Source organism: Somniosus microcephalus, chromosome 10 (assembly GCF_052327205.1).
Source record: "Somniosus microcephalus isolate GS21.2 chromosome 10, FLI_Smic_1.0, whole genome shotgun sequence".
Taxonomy (NCBI): domain Eukaryota; kingdom Metazoa; phylum Chordata; class Chondrichthyes; order Squaliformes; family Somniosidae; genus Somniosus; species Somniosus microcephalus.
Window position 1 is genome coordinate 177743237 of NC_140996.1, and position 21557 is coordinate 177764793.

The 21557-nt window shown below is 43.2% G+C and overlaps 1 protein-coding gene across 9 annotated transcripts in view; it reads right to left on the reverse strand.

Moving 5' to 3' along the window:
* The window catches only part of atp8a2 (ATPase phospholipid transporting 8A2), a 696532-nt gene that overhangs the window by 368690 nt on the left and 306285 nt on the right, over positions 1–21557 (reverse strand). For all 9 annotated transcript variants that reach the window (XM_085999230.1, XM_085999235.1, XM_085999229.1 and 6 more), the window contains 7 exons: positions 15836–15908; positions 11204–11309; positions 8519–8601; positions 6986–7035; positions 5596–5665; positions 4097–4181; positions 1011–1150 (listed from right to left, as the gene is read on the reverse strand). In XM_085999230.1, coding sequence (XP_085855356.1) covers positions 1011–1150; positions 4097–4181; positions 5596–5665; positions 6986–7035; positions 8519–8601; positions 11204–11309; positions 15836–15908 — 607 coding nt within the window. The remainder of the gene's footprint in view (positions 1–1010; positions 1151–4096; positions 4182–5595; positions 5666–6985; positions 7036–8518; positions 8602–11203; positions 11310–15835; positions 15909–21557) is intronic.

A 21557-nucleotide genomic window follows, 5' to 3' on the forward strand; every position in this document is an offset into this window, starting at 1 on the left:
CAAGAAAGACTGAACAGGCTGGGGCTCTTTTCTCTAGAAAAGAGAAGGCTGAGGGGTGACCTAACTTTTTAAGATTATGCAAGAGTTTGATAGTGTAGGCATAAAGGTGGTGTTTCCACTTGTTGAGGAGACCAAGACTAGGAACCTTAAATATAAGATAGTCACTAATAAATCCAATAAGGAATTGAGGAGAAACTTCTTTACTCAGAGACTGGTTAGAATGTGGAAGTCGCTGCCACAAGGAGTAGTTGAGGCGACTAGCATAGATGCATTTAAGGGGAAGTTAGATAAACACACGAGGGAGGAAGGAGAAGGTGGTTATGCTGATAGGGTTAGATGAAGAGTGTGGGAGCAGGCTCGTGTGGAGCATAAATACTGGCATGGACCAGTTGGGCCACATGGTCTGTTTCTGTGATGTACATTCTATGTAATCAATAAAATATTCTTTGTGTCTTATGCTACACACACACAGCAATGTAGTAGCAAGCTCTGACAAAACAATTAATTTTAAATTCACATTTCCCGCGCTTAAAAAGAAAACCTCTCTTCTTTAAGTCATCTCCATTTCTTGGTCAAGGTGGCAGTCAGCCAACCTTCCCTCAGGCCTCTGCATCTACGTACCCTGTTACTATAGCTGCTATTCTACTGCGCTGAAGACCAATTCCAGTGGCACTGGCTCCCAAAGCCAGCTGCAAACTGAAAGTAAACTTACTAGCATTTGTTTAGCAGCAGCAACAGCCAATATGAATACATCTTCCCAGTGGCTGGCCTGAGCAAATCCTGGCAAATTTACTTTCCGGCTGCAGCTAGCGAAGTGAGACCTGCACATTGGGGCCCAGCTAGGGTCTTGGGACAATATAAAAGTTCTATGGTGCACTAGAGCAGGCGAATGACATGTCAATTTCTTTCATGCCCATCCTCTTTCCCAGTGTGCAAGTACTGAGGCATTGTCCACATACAGTCAGCAGAGCAGAAGCACTTGTAGTAACACAGCAGTAGTCAGCTCTCACCTTTTCTATGAGTTCATAGCATTCCTCCAGCTTGGTGGTTCTGTGCTGAAGAGCAACGCTGGCTTTGTTATAAACCTGTATCCACTGCTTGTAGGCATGCAATTCCAGATCAGTATATGCAAAACACAATGTCCTTAAACCTGAAAAGCAGCAAAACCATTGCAGCATTAAATATTAAACTATGAATTGCAAGAAATAATTTTGTGCAGTGCACTCAAAATTAGTTTGAGAGAGAGAGAGAGAGAGAGAGAGAGAGAGAGTAACTGATGTCATTTTACTATGAGGGAGGGAGGGGGAGAGAGAACGAAGAACAAAAATGAGTGACCTAAGAGAATGCATGAGCATGAAAAAGAGCTAGAGCAAATGTGAGAGAACACACACAAAATAAGAGTGCAAAGGAAAGCTGTTCAAAAAAAAAAGATTTTTCTGCTTCTTCACATCTGTCATCATCCAACTGCTAGGCTTTTGCTTCGGCAGTTTATAGTGCCCTTTAGTTGACCAGCAGAAGTACAATGACTGATGACTCCTGTGGGGGCGCGGGGAGGGAGGAGAGAGAGAAATCAGCTTTATTAAAAAAAAAATCAAAGCTCTTTCACTCCCTCTTTCTGAACTTGCACCTTCTTTCACGTTCGCGCTCTCTCACACTTTCGCTTCAATAATTACTCTCTCTCACACTATGTTTGAATGCTTTAACTGGGAAAGAAGCAGGTTAATGGCAGTTTCTCCCTCAGGTTGCCTCATCAAAAGCTGATGAAACATGCGTAACTGAGGAAAAGGAGTCAGACAGCTCATTTAAGCAGCACGATCGATTACCTGCTCACGTAACACAAATTCACATTTACATTACAGGAGTGGCGCCAAGTCCAGGCACACAAGCCTTCCTCCATGGGCTGCACTCCATAGTGCAAACAGCCCAGCTTCCAAGAATCGTAACTTCAGGATAAGGGATCCAGTTTCAGCTATGGCATTTTTATATCACACAAGTGCAGCTCATGGGAGACACACAGGTCTCCCTATGTCAGCTGCAGTCCATAGTATAAATGTCCCCACATACCGAGAACCAACAGCACTGTTAAGACATGAAAATGTGATTCAACAAATGTGCCCTTTGATAACAGGAGCCAGCTGCACGATGTAAACATGGGGAGCTGGACCCTCTGCAGTTTCACTGATTTAGTATTTGGGTCTTTCCATTCCAAAGTGTCACTCACGCCTAACTAAGTAAAAGCAATGAGTGATCTCAGTGTCCCTAGACAAGAACAACAAAAGTAACCTGTATAAAACATCTTAAACAAAGAATTGGTCCCGCACAATTGTTCTCTGTAGGTTTCTATGTAAAAGTTAAGATGAGCACACCCAGAGAGACTGGCTTCCCAGCCTAAGTGTTAAAGCAGGAGAGTAGCACATAGGTATAGCTCTCCCATAACTGGATGTCATGTTAAGCACACACATAAAAAACCCTTAATACAAAGCTTCAGTTAACAAATAAAGTTGCCGCACAAGTTGTGAGCTTTCAGGAACTAGGCCTGGTATCGTCATAGTACAGAGGAGTGGCAGTACAATGCAGTTATGGTACAGCAGCTGCAACGCAAGTGGTAGATTTACATCTCATGTAAGTATGAGGCTCCAATCGCAGCTCTACCCCCAGGGTTACACCTTTCTACATGAAGGCCACTCTCCCAGGCAGCTCACAAGCACCTCTGGGAGAAGCCTGCAGCAGCTCTTCTGCCTACCTACCCACCCAATATGGGGACGATGCGTGGCAGAAGAATATCGACAGATAGAGAATATAAATCCCATGAAAATGGCCACAGGATTCACAGAGAGTAACATCCAGCTTCACTCAAATGCTTCTGTTATTTTCAACTTACTCATCTATGTCCTCCGATTAGAAGAGGGAGGAAAACCAGATGCAGGCAGCTGTACAGTTTTGGTGCCAGGAGTCCTGATCAAGGGACTGGATGAAAAACACATGCAAAATGTCCAACAATACTGAACTGGTGATCCCTTGGTTTGAACAACCCACTGCATATTTGGAGATAGTTCATAGAATCATACAGCACAGGAGGCCGCCATTCAGCCCATTGTGCCTGTGCCGGCTCTTTGAAAGAGCTATACAAATTACCCATTCCCCTGCTCTTTCCCTATAGCCCTGCAAATTTTTCTCCTTCAATTATTTATCCAGTTCCCTTTTTAAAGTTGCAACTGAATCTGCTTCCATCCCCCTTTCAAGCAGTGCATTTCAGATCATCATAACCCGCTGCATAAAAAAATTCTCCTCATCTCCCCTCTGGTTCTTTGCCAATTATCTTCAATCTGTCTCTTCTGGTTACCGACCCTCCTGCCAGTGGAAACGGTTTCTCCTTCTTTACTCTATCAAAACTCTTCATAATTTTGCATACCTCTATTAAATCTCCTCTTAACCTTCTCTGCTATAATAAGAACAATTCCAGCTTCTCCAGTCTCTCCACATAACTGAAGTTGTTGACTATTTTTCAAGAACTTGTAATATACATCACCTATTTCAAAATTTACTTTTAATCTGCACTTCAAAATGGAATGTGAAATCTGATTTTAGCTAAGTATCTACAAGAAATTTGTACTGTGGTACAGTGGAAGAAACAAACATTTTTTCAGCAACACATAAGCATCTCAGTTAAAAGGACATCATGTGTAGTAAAGCTGTTTAACCAGCAGGTGGCTCCAGTTCAGCTGCCTCATTAGTGACAACAGAAAGGAACACTTAAATTTTACAGTCTCAAGGCTGTTTTCAGCAATTTTCCTTATTGGCCAATTGTTAGCTGGAATCTCGAGAACATTTAACAGTGTAGAGAAATTCTTATTTGCCATATTCCAAAATATAAAAAAGCTTTAAGACTTTACAGCGTTGTGATTTAGGAAGGTAAGATTCTGATAATGTACAAACCACTGTGATTGTAAATACTGGCTCACTATATTGGGCAATGAAAAGAATCACCATGTGTTTTGCTGGTCAGAGTAAATTTGCCACTATTTTATTCTAGTGTTGGCTGTGGTCAAACACTCATCTATATCATGGAGTGCACATTATTTCAGAGTTTTCTTACCTTCTGTAGCAAACTGTTCAAGGTGATTTAACGTCTGAACTCTGTGTTTCGACAATTCAGCGAGTCTTTCAAAAATTACATCGTCCTGTTAAATAGGAAAACAATCGCTTATTTCATCTTTTAAATATTTAACCTAAATTCTGTAGGAATGCAAGATGATTTGTATTGAAAATGGAAACTATTTTCTGGCAAGGAGAATCTAACTGAAAACTATTATCCAAGGCAGTTGAAAAACTCAGTAGGCTGAGGATCTGCACTTTTGGAATCGTCATAAAGCAAATATTAATCATAAGCCTAACAGGCTGCTGGAAATACTGTGCATCATGGCATATTTCTGCCAATAAAAGGCAATGGCGCATTAAATGGTGCAGTTTCAAACAAGAACTATAGCGATAATTAACGGAGTAGATCCCAATGTTCTGAACAAGTCAGGTGAGGACCTGTGGAAATATTTGACCTCTGACCTGTATGGATGCAAGTCTGCATTCTATGTAATTAAAAAAAAGAGTACTGGGATTCATTTGTTCTTTCAAGCTACATATATAAAGTTGTACAGCTAAATGGCAGGAACTCTCTGGCTCTCAGTCAGGAAGAGCGCTGTAGTAAGTCTTAATCTAAAGTGATTAAAAAAAAATGTTTTACGCCTCTCTTCTGAAGTCACTGATTCATGCTATAATACTGTTCCCATAGGTGCCAGCTATTCTTTGTGTCTAAACCTAGCAAGTGGGTGCCAGCAGGATATTCCACTGTTCTGATTAAGTGTGATCCTGTCGTTAACTGATGTTCACATATACACATTTTCTAGCAAGGATCGTAAGATAGCAATCAGGAGTTGGAACTCTAACTCTGTCCCCTACCTAGCCCAGAGGTACTGAGGTGAACTGTAGTGTTCTGCCTGCCATGCCAGTTGAGATCAACTAACTGTCTCAGCACAGATCAGGGATGAAACTTGGGACTTTCTGGATCTATATGGATCTCAGTCTACCACTGTTCAATGCAATTAACCAGTCAGTTAAGCGAGAAACTCCTAATCTGAAGATGTTTTTGTCTGGCAATGGTTTATATTAAGTGCAGGGCAGTATGTGTGGTGGTGGAGATGGACTTAAAAACAAGGCAAGATTAATATTTTTAAAAAAACAAAACAGATACCAGGTTTAGAGGGGCATACAGAACTACAGAGCATTTAATTACTGCCAGTAATTGCAGTGTGCTGATTGACATCCCAGCTGATACCAACTATCTCAGCACAGACCAGGGATAAAACCTGGGACTTGCAGGGTTTGTGCATCCAGAACTTTATGAAACGTGAATAGAATAGGTTTTATTTTTATATGAACAGTATTTACACCCTTCACAAATACTTAAAATTTTCCATGAATACAGAATGTGTTCAAATAAACATTAACTTTTTTTTAACAAAAGAGTAATCATAGTAGTGTACAGTCTTACAAATTACTGCCATTTTGTTTATGGTTGTAAGCAATGAACAGGACACTTACTGCTCCTTTGCAGTACAGTCGGATCTTTCCTGATGGCATCTTAACAATCACGGACATTCGCTTCCTGCTGCTATTGGGCGGAAAAGCAAAAAGGAAATTCACTTTACATGATTTATGAATAAAAAATAGTATATGACAGCTGAGCTATGTGATTCTATTTTTACATAATACATAACTGTTCCTAGTTATTGTGGATTATGAACTGATAAAGTTAAAGTGCTACATCACAATTATTAATTTTTCACTGTGCATGTTATCAGCCTCAACTGCACAGAGCACACCACTGGTGTCTGTGTCCAGATTATTGAGTTATATTCTTGAGGACAATAAAACGAACCCCAGAAATTCCACAATTTAGGCCTACAATAAGTGAAGGGGTTAAAAGTTAGATTAGCGGCTTAACTGACTAGCTGGCTGATGTAATAAAAGAGAAGTCTGGCAGAACAAAGACAGTTGGAAAAAGCATATTACATGATGATTGGGGGAATAAAAGAATCAAGGAGGCCATACATTGAACAATGGGCCACCAAGATGTCATTTCCGAAGATGAGGTTAAGCGTACGTAAATTGGATAGAACAATGGCAGATGTGGAAACAGGGCAAATGAGATAAACAAGATGTGTTTTGTGGCGATGTGATTAAGTGTACATGACTTGGACAATTAATTGGCCAAGTCCCGAAGATGTGAAGGAAACAAGATGTAAGATTGTATATAAGCCAACTGCTCGAATGTAAAAATTAGACTCCCATCTCGGGTCAGACTGAGATAGCCTCTCCCTGCACATGCTTGAATAAAGATCGCTTGGAACCAGTACACGCTCGTCTCCGTCTGCTTTGGGGCAGAGTGAAATCCCACAACAATAAGAAAGTTTTATGGATGTATGAATGAATGTAGAATTGTGGTAGTCCCATTTTCTTTCTGAATGCTCGCTGTTACCAGGGACTATTCAGGCTCAAAAATCACATTCTGTAACAGACAAGGCTGCTATGACAGTTCCATACCCAAAGCTGAAAAAAGCTAACCATTTAAAAGTTTAAGTTAAACTACCTGGAAACATTTAAAAGCTCAAAATCTAACAAAGTTCAACCAACAAGTAGCCACAGATCAGTTTTGAGAAGCCTCGGCCTGCATCACCTTGGGATTGGATTTATAACCAGCCCCATTTCATTCTGATTAATTGGGACTGGATACGGAAGGACTCAAACATCAGCTGCAGAGTATTATTTTTAAAAAAACAGGTGAAGAGAAGTTATCCTCATATTTTAATTATTCTGGGGTTCAGATGATGGTTATGAGCTGTATATATACCGTAATAAATGCAATTTTTTCCCCATGCAGTTACTTCAAAGTGACTGGCAATTATGATGTATTAAATGATAGAAGCACTACCTGGAAAATTCCAGAACATGAAGGAGTTCATAGGTCAGCTCTTCTCCCATCTGGCAAATGAGAAATCAAAACATGTCATTTTTTGTCTGGCTTGCAATTTTAACTTCTCAGGTATACACTCATGTATATTGGTTCTTGTCAGCGAACCTTAGCAAATAAAGAACACACAACGAATGGCAAAACAAATAATGCATTTTTTAAACATTTCATGTAGATAATTACAGATAAAATAGAACACAGTTTCTCACTTCTTTAAAAAATAGTAGATCTTGAAAGTACATTATCATTTCAATGCCTGAAATGAAATACCCTAATAAATAACAAAGGAACATATGAACATAGACATCAACAACAACAACAACTTGGATTTAGATAGCAGCTTTAACCTATTAAAACAACCCAGGATGCTTCACAGGAGTATTATAAGACAAAAAATTTGACACTGAGCCACATAAGGAGAAACTAGGGCAGGTGACCAAAAGCTTGGTCAAAGAGGTAGATTTTAAGGAGCGTCTTAAAGGAGGAAAGAGAGGTAGCGAGGCAGAGTGTGTTAGACAGGGAATTCCAGAGCTTAAGGCCCAGGCAACAGCAGGCACGGCCACCAATGGTTGAGCGATTATAATCAGGGATGCTCAGGAGGGCAGAATTAGAGGAGCGCAGATATCTTGCGGGGGGTTGTGGGGCTGAAGGAGATTACAGAGATAGGGAGGGGCGAGGCCATGGAGGGATTTGAAAACCAGGATGAGAATTTTGAAATCGAGGCGTTGCTTAACTGGGAACCAATGTCGGTCAGCGAACACAGAGTTGATGGGTGAACGGGACTTGGTGCGAGTTAGGACACGTGCAGCCGAGTTTTGGATGACCTCAAGTTTATGTGGGGTAGAATGTGGGAGGCCAGCCAGGAGTGCGTTGGAATAGTCCAGTCTAGAGGTAACAAAGGCATGGATGAGGGTTTCAGCAGCGGATGAGCTGAGGCAAGGGCGGAGACTGGCGATGTTATGGAGGTGGAAATAGACGGTCTTAGTTATGCTGCGGATATGTGGTTGGAAGCTCATTTCAGGGTCAAATATGACACCAAGGTTGCGAACAGTGTGGTTCAGCCTCAGACAGATGTTAGGGAGAGGGATGGAGTCAGTGGCTAGGGAACGGAGTTTGTGGCGGGGACTGAAAACAATGGCTTCGGTCTTCCCAATATTTAATTGGAGAAAATTTCTGCTCATCCAGAACTAGATGTCGGACAAGCAGTCTGACAATTTAGAGGCCGTGGAGGGTCGAGAGAAGTGGTAGTGAGGTAGAGCTGGGTGTCGTTAGCGTACATGTGGAAACTGGTGCGGTGTTTTCAGATGATGTCGCCAAGGGGCAACATGTAGATGAGAAATAGGAGGGGGCCAAGGATAGATCCTTGGGGGACACCAGAGGTAACGATGCGGGAAGAGAAGCCGTTGCAAGCCTATCCCATCCAAACATGGTTCAACCCACATGCACCATCAACCCCCACCCACCCTCAGCAAAACAATAAACAGGTTTACTCACAGCATCTATAATGACAGAATCAGGCGTCCTTCCAGTGAAGACAAATCCAAAATTCCTTGCGGCCTTTACCAACGAGTTTTCATCTGCGCAAAAGCACATCTGTCAACAGCTGTGCAAATAAGCAAGTTGGACTACCACCATAATTAATACAAGAGCATTTATGGACACTTTCTCTGAATCCATTGCCAAGACCACTTAGCTCCACCCGCACAACATTGCCTGCCTTCTCCCTGACCTCACCGTCACCCTTATCCATACTTTCATCATCTCTAGTGTCAGCCTCGGCTCAGTATAGCACTCTTACCTCAGAGTCAGAAGGTTGCGTTTTACAGCACATAATCTAGGCTGACACTTCAGTGCAGTATTGAGTGAGTGCTGCACTGTCAGAGGTTCTGTCTTTCAGATGAGATGTCAAACTGAGGTCCTGTCTGCCTTCCCTTGCAGGTGGATGTAAAAGTTCCCACGACACTCTTCAAAATAGTGCTAGGGAGTTTTGGCCAATATTTACCCTTCAACTAATACCAAGAAACAGATTATCTGGTAATTTAATTTATCTCCTTGCTGTGCACAAATTGGTTGCTGCATTTCTCTACATAACAACAGTATACTACATTTCAAAAGTAATTCATTGACTTTAAAGTGTTTCGGGCATCCTATGAACATCAAAGGCGCGATAAAATGCAAGTTTTTTTCTTTCTCTAGACTTGATGTCTCCAACGCACTTTTGCGGACTCTGACGAGTTCAAATCTCCACCACTTGCACTGCATGTCTCCATCGCCAAAGACATCCGCAACATCCTCCAACTTGATATCCCTGCCTGCAACCTCCAATCCACCAATGCTGTCTCCTTGTGTAACCCCCTCCCTCCATTCTCCATTGGTGGCACAACCTCCAGCTCTACCAGCCCTAATTTCTCTGGAATTACCTCCCCGAGCCCCTTTACTTTGCTACCTTTCTCCCTTCCTCAAAACATTTTATCCTCCATATTTTCAGCCCTCTCTCCTAACTTTGACTTTTGCTCCATATCGATTTATCCTGTGAAGCATTTTTGGGACATTTTCTATGTTAAAAGCACCAGATAAATACGATTTGTTGTAATTACACTGCATTAACCTCATGAATTAATGTAAATGACAAAACTGATGATCGAGAAGATAGGCTGCATAGATCACTATTTCTGCTCAAATGAATTTAATATCACTGCAGTGTCAATCATGTTATACTATATAGCTTCACTTTTTACATCATTACTATCTGTATTATCCTTTTACTCATCAATCCACTTCTCCCACATTCAGTTTGCCCTCTATGCAATGGTTGAAAACAAGATTTACAAACAATTATTTATTTGGAAGACACACACACGACAAACAATGGAAATGATTGTAAGGCAGTAATTCCACGGCCAGACAGGTGAAACAAAAGCACATTGGAAAATAAAGGGAAAAGAATGATGGAAACATGAGAGAGAAGGAAAAAAGTATACTTTAATATTCCCTGTTGCTCACGTAACTGATATAGCTTATGAGGCGATGCCCCATTTCTATGGTTTGCAACTAGAATTTGCCCAGCATTATGCTTGTGCTGATGCTTAAGTGAATTACGAACATCAGCACACCCAATATGGAATTACTGCCTTAATCATCTCCATTGATTTGTATTGCAGCGATACAAGATTTATCTGAGCAGTGAATTACTGAGAAATAGTGATCTATATAGCCCACTTCTCGATCATCTGTTTTGCCATTTGAGTAAATCTAGCTGCCAACTACCCAAGCATGTGCAATAGATTGGGGCAGACAAACATTATACTTAACAGGACTGACTAACTCAGCAGACCTGCTGCTCCAGGAGTACAATCACAATGATGTGATATCATTCAGTCATAAATGAATATAAATAAATAACTAAAATACTTGAGTTTAAGTAAATTAAATACCAAATGGATCCACAAAGATAATTATCAGTTCCTGCATCTGATGTGTTAATGGTTCTCTATCTGCCAGCAATTCTTGCCTGTGATGCACCGAACCCTGCTGCTCAATCCCCAGTACAAATGACAGATGTTGTGGTTGTGGCAGGCAGTACAGAGGAAGAGCCAGCTGTTAATGGCTTCCAGCAAGAAGATAACAAAGAGGGCCAGACAATGATCAAGTGCAACTTGGAAGTATTGATACTGGAACCCAAATAAAGCACAACCATAGGGAGCACATCTAAAGACATCCTGTGCAGAAACATGCTTGTGCACAACCACGGAGCACTGCAACAGAAGCACACACCGCCCTAAAACTCCCCTGCACAAAACTGCCAGAGCAACTAAAGGAAGCAGAACTTAAGAGAAAGCTGCTCCTCAGTCGGGAAAGCATGACAAGTTGGAATCCACTCTGTAAAGTCAAAACAGTTGAGAGGTGTCTGTGTGTGCATTTGTGCGAGAGATATTTAAAACAGGATTAAAGCAAATTAAGCACATGACGTTGCTTTGAATTAGGGCTGAGGGGCTCTTAAGCAAGGCACTGTTTAGGATTGTGACTCTTTTAAGTCTTGAATTCAACTGAAGTACACCAAAACGATGTGAGTAGTCAAGCTGGGTCTTGGTAAATGCAGGCATGGATTCAACTGTGCATTGATCTTAATTCTACAATTATTACTTGCATTTTCTCACAATCATATTCTAGTTATCTCACCCGGAGATGAAGCCTGGTAGATAATGTCATTGCCATCTTTTTCAGGAACTACTGTGTGGCAAATTGCCATCATAATGAGAAACTCCCGGATCTCGGAGGATGTTGGCTGAAATGAAGCACACATAATGGGTGTGAACCACTGACACAAGGGGTTTTTATGCCCTTTTTTATTGTGCTACAGTCTCAAAACTTATTTATCTGATCATATGCAAGTTCAAACTTCACATTCTATTGAGAATCCACACTGCTCTCATTTACAGTACAGAAACTTGATACATTTATAGTGCATCTAAGTGCTTATATGCCCATGCATAGCTTAAAATTTAAATGTTTAGATAACATGAGCAGGCACATCAGCACTCTCACCATTAAAATCAGCTCCAGGTAAATTTCCAGTGCCCAAGAGATCAAACAGGCACCCCCCCCGCCGCCCCCAAAGTACTTTTTAGACTCCATGTAATGTCAAACCCAAGTGCTGGAAGGCTGCCTCCTCTGAGGTCTCATAACTTTTCTCTTTGAGGGAGATTGGAACCTGACTACAGAGTTATACCAGTGCCTTGACATCACTGCTCTGCAACAAGACTAAATTTGCAGTATAAATGTGCCCTTGAGCTTCAGTGCACAGTTAAGGAGCTTGTGGAGCAAAAGGTCATCTCCACAAAGGCTGGAAATAAGCAGTTCCAAGAGTTTTGGCTGCTCCACATCTTCCATTCTATCGCATCAGCTCCAGATTTACTGTAGCGTCAACCCTCCAATTTGAGATACAGCTTGGTCACTTGAACAATGTGGTTTGAACTATTAATCCAGAAATTAGAAAGTTTGATCTTCAATCTACTCCCTTCACTTCAAGAGCTCTTTGATAGGCTTCCATCTTATGTGTACATAGTATTGTTAGATTGTGCTCATAACTCAGTTCAGAAAAAGTAATAGTAATTGCTATAATTAAACATGTATATATAAATGTGTGTAAGGTACTAACTTAAGTTTGAAGATAGCAACAAATCTGGAAAATTGATTACTGACAACTTGCTGAAGGCATAACCCAAATGCTAGGAGCACACAGTGTAGAAAGATGATGGAAGCAGTGCACAACATAGCAGTTGAATTGCTACCTGAAAGGTAGAAACAAACAGGAAGAGCAGGAAGGCTGGCTGTTAATTTGTGATATAAACTAAAAAGGACCAACTTTGTCAAAAAAAGCTGCACCCTCTTGTTACACTGAACCACGCCACTGCTGTAATACTGTCATTTTGAATTGAGTTCCATTATGTCCTACTGAACAGTTAATGGTGTTTTGTTGGAATTCCAAAACCAAGTTTTTTCTTCAAATGATTAACAATCATCTTATCCTTGAAAACATCAAAGTGGCATGATAAACTTCTTATTGGTTGTACTTTGGACAGTTTGGGTTTAGTTGTATTTTGTTCAATCCTTGACATCCTTGGCTAACTGGGTTCTTGTTACAGTGTTGGGTCATGTAGAACAATTCAAGAGTGATAATTCAGTGCACAAACATAAATATCAATCAGTTATTCCCAGACCAATGACAGCACTTACAAACAATTCAACATAAACTACTTCAGACTGACTTGAGAACTTAAAAAATTAATAAAATAGGTCATATTTTACAACTGCCACATAGTACAACTCAATCTCTTCAGCTCAAAAGTTAAAGCTGATGTGCTACACTTCCTTCACATTCTTTTTTACCATCACTACAATGCACTGTATCAGTTAAATACAAGACACACTTGAATCCACAACTTGCTATCCTCATCGGCACTGATAGGTTCCTGGATATGTTGGCTACATTTAGATTCCCCACATAACATTCCCAGGCTCCCTACAGAACTGGAACCCACATGTTCTGCAGAGTATTTGATTGTGTATAACTAAATCTCACTCTTTCTTCATCCTCCACTCACCAGTGTACACCAATCCAGTGCATACATACTTTTGGTATCCTGAACAACTGTACACTAAGTTTTTCTACATTAAATGCTAGCTGCTATTGTTTCGCCAATACGCTTAACTTATCACCTGGCCAGAGTTTGGTGTCATGAGCAGAATTGCTTTCATCCCGATAAGTATATTTATGCAAATCATTTACTAACAATATAGGACCCAGAACAGACCACTTCAAGGTCACAATTTCCCAGGTGCAGGCTTGCTCTTTATTTTCCATTGCCAAGCCATTCAACCTCAAGCTAATTTCCCATCAAAGCTATGCCCAAAAGCAAAACTATTTTCTGAGTTGTTGTAAGTCACTATTACATGTTACTAGGCAAATATAATACAACTGACTAAATAAAAAAATTGCATGACCTACAAAAAAGGGAAATACCTTTGGTAACTGCACCTGAACACCAGTATTACTATACTAATCCGGCATGCACTGTGAAAGAAATGTAGGGGAGCAAATGTCAGCATTTCAATGAGCTGTGGCCAAATTGCTTCAGATCAACAATGGCAACTGATCCTGACATTTATAAAACACAGCTTCGATTGTAGTGGTTTTTAATGAGTGCATGGAAACACAAATTTGTTACTTTACCAACAGAATCAGCTACTTGTTGCAGGCACACTATGATCTATTTTGTTAAAGCTTTCAAACTCAAACTGTTATTGACCTAACAAACAACTGTACAATTTCATGTACACACATTTACGGCACAATGGAGTGTAATGTTACTAGCTTGGGTTACCATAATTAGCTGCATCACAGTACAGAATTTTTGGTCTCTGCTTGAATTCTATAGCCATGTGTTAAATTAAACCTGATTTAATGACTTGTTTGTACCTCATTCATCTTGAGGTTGTTTTAGATTTTTCTCACGATAGTGGTGTGATATTATTTAGAGGCAATGTTATTTGTGGCACTGGTATGTTTCTTAGTGACATTCCTTCAGCCCCAAGGCAGTGCAGATGTTGAACAATTCTAATTTTATCATGGATTGAATAGTTCTAGGAATTCCACCTACACTTTAAAAAAAAACTTTATTCCCACCCCCATTTTTCTCTTAAAGACAGCAACTCAGGTTGGGGTATGCCTGTGGGTGCAGTTAATCCTCGCAAGTACCTCATCCTAGCGACTATTTTTCATACGGTGGCACGGTGGCATACTGGTTAGCACTGTTGCCTCACAGCGCCAGGGACCCGGGTTCGAATCCGGCCTCGGGTGACTGTCTGTGTGGAGTTTGCACATTCTCCCCGTGTTTGCGTGGGTTTCCTCCGGGTGCTCCGGTTTCCTCCCACAGTCCAAAGATGTGCGGGTTAGGTTGATTGGCTATGATAAATTGACCCTTAGTGTTAGGGGGATTAAATACGTGGGGTTACGGGGATAGGGTGGGATATGTGTTGGTGTAGGGGTTACGGGGATCGGGTGGAATATGTGTCGGTGCAGGCTCGATGGGCCGAAATGGCCTCCATCTGCACTGTGGGATTTCTGTGATTTCTGTGATAAGAGGGCATGGACAGCAAGGGGAAAACACCGGACATCCAAGCATAATACATTCCGCCATAGCCACTGGACAGTTGGCACGGCTCATGCAAGCCATTGATTTTTTTTAAGTGATAAATGAAAATGTTTTTTTGAGGCACAATCATTACATCAGCACATCAGACCAGAATTAAGCCAGAAAGACCTTGAAACACAAACAAGAACGTGAAAGAGAATGCATCAAGGTATACATTTTAGTACACGGAATAAACTTTACATTGACTATGGGCAGGATTTTTTTTGAGTCTGTACAATTTGGATAATTAACATTGTGTAGAATGTTTACAATATAGGATCCGTTAACCTATGCACTACTATCACAGTATCTTCAGTAGACGCAGCTCCAGACTCAGCACTTTGAAGGGTACCTTTATGTTAGACAACTTTCTAGTCACAAAGTGAAAGTAGGCAAATAATTTTATGGTGCAGTGAAAACATTTTAAGTTATGGATTGGTATAGCGATGGAGCACAATGCCACAGACCAGCACACTGTGCCACAGAAAGATATTTTGTGCCTGCAGTATCCAAAGTGTTGAGCAATCAATCCCAGACAGCTCCCTATAATACTAAAGGGCATTTAATTCCAAGCGATTCTTGCACAACACCTAGCGGTTAACTTAGGAGACCTGGGCTGGGGTTTGAGAGTAACGGTATAGTGCATGTTTTGTGAAGACCTAATGAGAAGGGAGCAATAATAAAATTACTTGGGAAAGTAGGGAAAACATTGACTGGAAAGTCAAAATACAAAGTATACTATACATGAAAACACAGAGGAAGAAAGATCAAACACAACGGAACTGTATTCTTAAGAACTAAATTTTCCTTTGGTCCCAGCAGAATGCTATGCATGTCAATAGAAGAGTTCAAACACCAGTAACTCAGAGAAGAACTACTCTGCTGTGCTCAGAGGCTTGTCTGGTCAAACTGTGGCGTTTGGATTATTAACTATTCATTTACCAACATACCAACAATTAATGCATTTCTAAGTAATTAATTTTATATGAAGCACTTTGGGATATTTCTCAGCCGTGATAAGGAATTAAATGAACTCAAGTCTTTCTTCTTTCTAAAAAAAAAGTATGATAATGTCTTAAACCATGAGTAGCACCACTTCAGTTCAACAAAGACTCACATGCTCATTGAGGATGTTGTCTAGCAATGTTGGATCATCGAATTCAATTGACTCCCTGGAGGAAACCAAGTGTCTGCAAATTGAACAACCGAAAAATAAAATTAAGTCACCGCATAATTTTTTACTCACATGACAAATATTTCACTTTCCTTCCTTTTCCCTCTTGTCCCAAACTAATTTTTAGTAGTCATAAAAGTGAGTGAGGTAAAGAAAACCAACATTATGTAGCAGGAATGAGAAAGGCCTGAACTTGACCGTCACAGAAGGAGCTGTTTTGATGTTTCAAATATCCATATAGGACATAGGAACAGAAGGAGACTATTCAGTCCCTTGAGCCTGTCCACCATTCAATTAGATCATGGCTGATTGGTACCTCAATTCTATTTACCCACCTTTGTTCCATATCCCTTGATACCCTTACCTAATAAAAAAAATTATCAATACCAGTCTTGAAAATTTCAATTGATCCAGCACCCAACTTTTTGGGGATGGAGAATTCCAGATTTCCATTGCCTTTGTGTGAAAAAAGTACTTCTTGATATCATTCCTCAATAGCCTTAGTCTAATTTTAAGATTGTGCCCCCTTGGTTTGGATTCTCCTATCAGAAGAAATAGTTTCTCAGAATTAACCCTATCGAATCCTTTTAAGATTTTAAACACCTCAATTAATTCACCCCTCAGCCATCTAAACTCACGTCAAGTATAATACTGGTAAATCTGCACTGTATCCCCGCCAAGGCCAATATATCCTTCCCAAAGTGCAGTGCCCAGACGTGAATGCAGTACTCCAGATGGGGTCTGACCAAAACTCTACACAGAATTTAAAAATTGGTTGGAAGTCTCAGACCTGTAACTTTAATCAATGCTTTATTTAGTGCAGGAGAGACCTGTGTCTACTGTTGCATGCTTCATTGCTTCTGCAAGTATTCTTTCCAGCCATACATCTTTATTACATGATGGATATACGAGTGAGGGCAAGACAGAGAGAGGGGAGGGGGAGGGGGCAGAGAGGGGAGGGGGGGCAGAGAGGGGAGGGGGGGCGGGGAGGGGGGGGCAGAGAGGGGAGGGGGGGGCAGAGAGGGGAGGGGGGGGCAGAGAGGGGAGGGGGGGGCAGAGAGGGGAGGGGGGGCAGAGAGGGGAGGGGGGGGCAGAGAGGGGAGGGGGGGCAGAGAGGGGAGGGGGGGCAGAGAGGGGAGGGGGGGCAGAGGGGGGAGGGGGGGCAGAGAGGGGAGGGGGGGCAGAGAGGGGAGGGGGGGCAGAGAGGGGAGGGGGGGCAGAGAGGGGAGGGGGGGCAGAGAGGGGAGGGGGGGCAGAGAGGGGAGGGGGGGCAGAGAGGGGAGGGGGGGCAGAGAGGGGAGGGGGGGCAGAGAGGGGAGGGGGGGCAGAGAGGGGAGGGGGGGCAGAGAGGGGAGGGGGGGCAGAGAGGGGAGGGGGGGCAGAGAGGGGAGGGGGGGCAGAGAGGGGAGGGGGGGCAGAGAGGGGAGGGGGGGGCAGAGAGGGGAGGGGGGGGCAGAGAGGGGAGGGGGGGGCAGAGAGGGGAGGGGGGGGCAGAGAGGGGAGGGGGGGCAGAGAGGGGAGGGGGGGCAGAGAGGGGAGGGGGGGGCAGAGAGGGGAGGGGGGGCAGAGAGGGGAGGGGGGGGCAGAGAGGGGAGGGGGGGGCAGAGAGGGGAGGGGGGGGCAGAGAGGGGAGGGGGGGGCAGAGAGGGGAGGGGGGGCAGAGAGGGGAGGGGGGGCAGAGAGGGGAGGGGGGGCAGAGAGGGGAGGGGGGGCAGAGAGGGGAGGGGGGGCAGAGAGGGGAGGGGGGCAGAGAGGGGAGGGGGGCAGAGAGGGGAGGGGGGGCAGAGAGGGGAGGGGGGGGCAGAGAGGGGAGGGGGGGCAGAGAGGGGAGGGGGGGGCAGAGAGGGGAGGGGGGGGCAGAGAGGGGAGGGGGGGCAGAGAGGGGAGGGGGGGCAGAGAGGGGAGGGGGGGCAGAGAGGGGAGGGGGGGCAGAGAGGGGAGGGGGGGCAGAGAGGGGAGGGGGGGCAGAGAGGGGAGGGGGGCAGAGAGGGGAGGGGGGCAGAGAGGGGAGGGGGGCAGAGAGGGGAGGGGGGGCAGAGAGGGGAGGGGGGCAGAGAGGGGAGGGGGGGCAGAGAGGGGAGGGGGGGCAGAGAGGGGAGGGGGGGCAGAGAGGGGAGGGGGGGCAGAGAGGGGAGGGGGGGCAGAGAGGGGAGGGGGGGCAGAGAGGGGAGGGGGGGCAGAGAGGGGAGGGGGGGCAGAGAGGGGAGGGGGGGCAGAGAGGGGAGGGGGGGCAGAGAGGAGAGGGGGGAGAGAGTGGAGAGGGGGAAGAGAGGGAAAGAAAAGAGACAATGGAAAAAAAGAGAGAGGGGTAAAGCAAGGGAGTGAGAAAGCAAGGGAAAGAGAAGAGCGTATGGCAAAAATATCTTTTGAGTGGAACAAGGGAGAGATGCACTGTTCCGCAGTTGGGTTATTTCTGGCACTGTTCGGATTGCAAAGGGCAGGTCAGAGGCTCGGTATTCTGCGGCAAATGTCTCACCTCCCGACTCCCCAAAGCCTTTCCACCATCTACAAGGCACAAGGAGTGTGATGGAATACTCTCCACTTGCCTGGATGAGTGCAGCTGCAACAACACTCAAAGCTTGACACCATCCAGGACAAAGCAGCCCGCTTGACTGCCACCCCATCGACCACCTTAAACATTCACTCTCTGTACCACCGGCGTACTGTGGCTGCAGTGTACACCATCTGCAAAATGCACTGCAGCAACTCGCCAAGGCTTCTTCGGCAGCACCTCCCTAATCAGTGACCTCTATCACTTAGAAGGACAAGGGCAGCAGGCACATGGAAACACCACCACCTCCAAGTTCCCCTCCCAAGTCACACACCATCCTGACTTGGAAATATATCGCTGTTCCTTCATCGTCGCTGGGTCAAAATTCTAGAACTCCCTCAACAGCATTGTGGGAGTACCTTCACCACACGGACTGCAGCAGCTCAAGCAGGCGGCTCACCACCACCTTCTCAAAGGCAATTAGGGGTGGGCAATAAATGCTGGCCTTGCCAGTGATGCCCACATCCCATGAATGAATAAAAAAAAGCTGTTTTTGGAGATTAAAGGGAACACATCAGAATACATTATTTTCTCCAATTCACCATAAGCAATACCATAAAAATTCCACTAATTTATAAAAAAAACTGATGATCTTATCCCTCTACCCCACAGCTTCCAACTCCAACTCCTCCTTATTGTTCTATGCTTTCCTCAACATCCTGCCTGAAGTAAATCTCAACACCAACAGCCCAACTGGAGTTTCAGGTTAGGGTACGAGCTAGCACAATGGCCTCTGTGAATACCTGAAACCATACTTGTAAAAGCAAATCACAATGCTACTGCTGCAACACCTTTCTTGTTTTCAATCCCTAACCTTTTTAATGGCACACACCAATTTAAGATATCAGAAATGCAAACAGAACTGATTAGTGGGACAGAAGGCTAGATACAGTGACACCACTATTCCCAGCCAGAATGGGGATGATTGATTAATTCCCCCCATTTATGACACCTGGAGACTGCAGTGCTGTAAGTGATTTTACCCACATAATTTGTATTATGTAACTATTCTCCACTCACTGTATTTTGCTGCAGAAGTCACCCTGCTTTTATCGAGAGACGTTGCTGTAGTTTTGGTCATAAGTTCTGTTTGCTGTAGTTCATAGAGATTCTTTTCAAATAGACTCTAGACGGTTTGCTGTAGTCTGCTGTTTAAATAGACTCTGTTTGCTGAGTAAATAGACTTGTTTGCTATAAAATAGCTTGTTTGCTATAAAATAGACTGCGAGAGTCCTGCTGTAAGTGCCACCCCGTCTCCACACAGCACAACTCATTGTTGAAACAGCGGTATCAATAGACACTGGGGGCAGAAAACTTCACCAGTCACTGCACAATTAGATGCACAGCAAAGCTCCTCCTACTCTGTCTGAACAAGGTGCTTCAGTTAAAGTTCAGAAGCGCGCCCCCTACCATACACATAATGAAATTGCTAATTTAGCTATTTTGTGTTGAAGGCCTACAGGAATGGGATTGAGACTGCCAATTGTCATTCCACATTCCAACAGGCATAGGAGATGTTTACCTCATCAGTTTGTGTGGGGGGTTCATTAAATTCCAGTATATAACCCACTGCATCACTAAGTTCCCATGGATTTCCACTCTATTTTCTCTCCACGGATGTTGCCTGACCTGCTGAGTTTTTCCAGCATGTTCTGTTGTTATTATGAAGAATCATGGTCTGAAGTGCGAAATACGCAAAAAAAAGGAAACCAAAAAGACCTGATACAGTAATTTAGGGCGTTGTGCTCGAATTTTAAATAGACTATAAACTGTAGGAAAAAGGAACAGCTGAGGGAGGTAAGGAATTCCATAGATGTTTGGTCCTGAAAAAGAATGGGCCGTAATTTGCGACCCCCATGGGTGCGTATGATGTGCAAGTTCTGGGTTCAGGCATGCGAAGCGCATGTGCGAAAACCCGGAACTTGTGATCTGCCAAGAATTCTCTTGACAATTGATCTGCATCCCCGGGAGAAGGGCCTCTGTGGGTCGAGAGTTGTGCTATTTGCCCAATTTCCACCTGCTGAATGCCCGTGAAATTCTTATGCCTGGTAAAAGCAGGCATAAGGCCTGCTTTTACCAGCATAAGAGTTTAAAATTAGAAAAATAAAATGTCATCACTTATTTATACATTAAAAATCCTGTCCAATAAGGTAAGTTTATTTTTAGCCCTGTTAAAACATAATTTTCCCCCCAAAATATTAAATTTTGTTTAAAATATTTAATTAAATAGCGTCTTAATTAATTTAAAATATGTAATTTAAAAAAATTTCATGTGTTTGTGTATTTTTTTTTATTTTTTTTTAAAGTGATCCCCATTCATACTTATGCGGATTCCGTTTGTACAGAACTCCCATAAGTATGAATGGGGATTCCCTTCTTTTATTGGTTGGGCCGTCCCACATGATCCTAGGGGCGCTTGCGAACCGCATGCCTCTGCCCGCGCGTACCCGGAGAGGCCCAGGACCACGAGTCTCCGTACCTCCCGGACCACCAGGTAGATTCATAGATTTTTTACAGGTCGGAGGCATCCGCCCACGGGAAGCCTCCAACCGCAAATTTTGGGCCATTACGTTAGAGTAGGAGACAGATAAAAGGAAAACTATAAATAATATATATATATTTTTTTAATTACTAGCTCATGCCATTTATAAAAAGATTATTTTATTTTATTTTGCTATCTCTTACCTAAATAGCAACAGTGGTCTCACTTCAAAGTGCTTCGAGATGTCCTGTGAGACATGATAAAGGTATTATATAAATGCTAGTTTTTTATTTTGGAAGCAATAAGTGTATATTTCAGAAGATGATTAAATATGGGCACATTACAGGAGGAATGAGTTTGGACTCTAGAATAATGGTGGGCACCTGCTCTGACATGCTAATGGCAGTGTACACTTCTGATTCTTCAAAGTATGAAACATTTGTCTAATTCAGATGGTGTCCCTGTTATCAATAGCAGGGGTGTGCAAGTGATCTCTGCCAGCCTACTTGGTGTGGACGGAGGAGCAGCAGCATGTGTCTATAGTCTATGCTTTCAGAACTCCGTATTCATCCTTGTCAAGCTAATGTTAGTATTATGGTTTATGTACGTGTCAAACCTCTGCCACTCAATCA